At 40.8% G+C, this 2373-nt stretch overlaps 1 protein-coding gene across 2 annotated transcripts in view; it reads right to left on the bottom strand.

The window, feature by feature from the left end:
• rbm34 (RNA binding motif protein 34) overlaps positions 1–2373 on the bottom strand; it is an 18028-nt gene that overhangs the window by 9220 nt on the left and 6435 nt on the right. For both annotated transcript variants that reach the window (XM_015392293.1, XM_015392294.1), the window contains exons 3-4: positions 1655–1767; positions 1168–1378 (exon numbers count right to left, since the gene is read on the bottom strand). In XM_015392293.1, the coding sequence (XP_015247779.1) occupies positions 1168–1378; positions 1655–1767 (324 nt within the window). The remainder of the gene's footprint in view (positions 1–1167; positions 1379–1654; positions 1768–2373) is intronic.

The following is a 2373-nucleotide window of genomic DNA, read 5'->3' as shown; positions in this document are numbered from 1 at the left end:
TGTGACTGGATGATCTGGTTGAACTGGAAAGTGCCTTGAGTGACATGTGTTGGGAATTGGTGCTATAGAAATAAACTGAATAGACTGGGTATGAGCCTGAGCCCACCTGTTCAGGACTGACCTGAACAGGGCACCAAGCAGAAAGGTCAACTCTGTGGGCCATGGGGTGGATGTAGCTGTGCACAGGCTGATGGGAACATGCATGTATAGATGTAGAGCATATAGATTGATCTGTAGAAATAACGGGTCTCATCCCTAAAGCAGGAATCAGGAGGAGCAGCTTGATGAAAGCCGCATGCAACAACATGGTTAGTTTAGTGACCCATAAAGTGTCTTCTATAACTGTAGAGCTGCAGAGCTTAGCATAAAAAATGATAATTGCTTCTAAGGACCAACAAACGTGGTCATTTAGTGAGGATCTGGATAGCAGATGACTGAAGGAACTAGACTCAATAAAAAACACGCATAGAGCAGAATGAAAACACGTCTACAGATTAATATTTACTGGGGGGGGTGTCATTTTGCACTGCAAAGATGATCTTAAAATGAGTTTAAGAATGTCTTACAATAACTTTATTTACCCTAAATACCTTTAATAAATAAGAGGATCTGCCAAAAGGAATGAGTATTTTTACTCTTAAAATAAGATCATTAGATAATATTTACTTGAAATAAGATTATGCAATTATTGTTCTTATTTTAAATGTAAATCATCTTGTTCTATCTGCAAAGTGCCTCATTTAATTCATGAAAAAACTAACTTATTTTAAGAAAATGTGAGTCATTTAGATTTAAATTGAACGGCCGTGAATGTCCGGGGTGATGCAATTACAGAAGAAGAAGCCAAACGACCCCCATTGCAAAGGGGTGAACTGTTTCTATTTGCAGGTTTTCTAATTAAAACTGGGCTTTGCTGGGCTGCTGTATAAAACCTGGAACTCTGTGAACGCTATTCCTGTCATTTTGAATTGAAAAAGCTTCCTGGATGGGAAGAGAAATGTCTTCAAACTGGTAAAGTCCAGTGGATTGTTTTTTTTTTACTTTTTTAGAAAGCAGCTTTTAAACTTCTGTTCAGGAAATCCTCCTAAATGGGAGGCAATGCGGCTCCCCTCTGCTCTCAGACTGTGGCTGCTTTAGGAAAAGGTTGGTCAGTGAAGTTGCCGATACCTTGGCTGTGCAGCTGATGGGCAGGTTGCCAACGAACACAGTCCTCTTCATCTTTAACAGCTCCTCTTGTTTGTTGGCCTTTAACCTCTGTCGCCTCAGTGCCCAGTGTTTTGCAGGAATCTGTCCGTCTGTCTCTGAGTCTCTCTTCTTTCTCTTGGCTGAGCTGGCCGGGCCGTGCTCGTCTCTGTCTGCCTTAAATATACAGCTCTCCCTAAAACACAGAAGCATGAGACAGACTTAGCTATACGATAGTTTAGGTGGATGTCAGGAGGAGCCCAGAATGAGGTCAGCTAGTAACCACAGCACAGGTCACACTTTGCTTTGGTGTAGAGGACGTTTGCTGAATCCAATGAGCAGCTGATGTAGATTCCTTTTTCAGGAAAAGCAGATGCTGAGTTGATCCAGTTTCCTGTGTGGCGCTGGGTCCTCTGTGCAGACTGGTTCCTAGAATGGGCTGAATGTGAGCAGTGGCGTTTAGTCTTCTCACCTGTTCAGCAGTTCCTGCTCTGCCACCGATCTCTTCCTCTTCTTCTTTGCTTTGACTTCCACCTCTATGCTGTCTTTGCTCTGCTCTGCTCTTCCTGCGCTGCTTCCAATCACCTGCCATTAAAATTACAAAAACAACCAAAATCAATGAGGAGATTGAACCAGTTTAGAGTATAAAGGTAATGATCCTAATGTATAAACAGTCAACGAAGAAATCTTTCAGGTCTTTGCAACCAAAGAAATGCCAGATAGTGGGGCGATGGATTGCTCGCTGAGTAAATGTGCTTCAGTTTTTTAACATGCATCCCAATCACTGTACTGCAGATACATTTTAAACACATATATATACATTGTTTTTCTAGTTAGTTGGACCTTTCAATAATGTTTGTGCTCCAATAAAGCTGGACAGCCTCATTTACATCAGATTATTATAATCCTGATTTTGGTCCAAAATTTATTTTTTTAACCTGGTGGTTTACCATTAATGCCCCATCAGAGCAGCTTTAGTGTAACATCTACCCTTGCAATGGCAACAAATCTTTATTTTATTCAATTCATTTCAGTTTATTTCTATAGGGCAAATTCACATCATGTCATCTCATTTAAATCCCATATCAAAGAGGTTTCTACAATCTCCTTCTTTCATCAGCAGAATATTGCTAAGATTAGAAATCTCCTGTCCAGGGGAGATGCTGAGAAACTAGTCCATGCATTTGTTAC

This window comes from Cyprinodon variegatus, unplaced genomic scaffold (assembly GCF_000732505.1).
Source record: "Cyprinodon variegatus isolate N-32 unplaced genomic scaffold, C_variegatus-1.0 Scaffold585, whole genome shotgun sequence".
NCBI classification, from domain to species: Eukaryota; Metazoa; Chordata; class Actinopteri; order Cyprinodontiformes; family Cyprinodontidae; genus Cyprinodon; species Cyprinodon variegatus.
The sequence above is the reverse complement of the archived record's forward strand: the minus strand, read 5'-3'. Positions and strand labels throughout refer to the sequence as shown.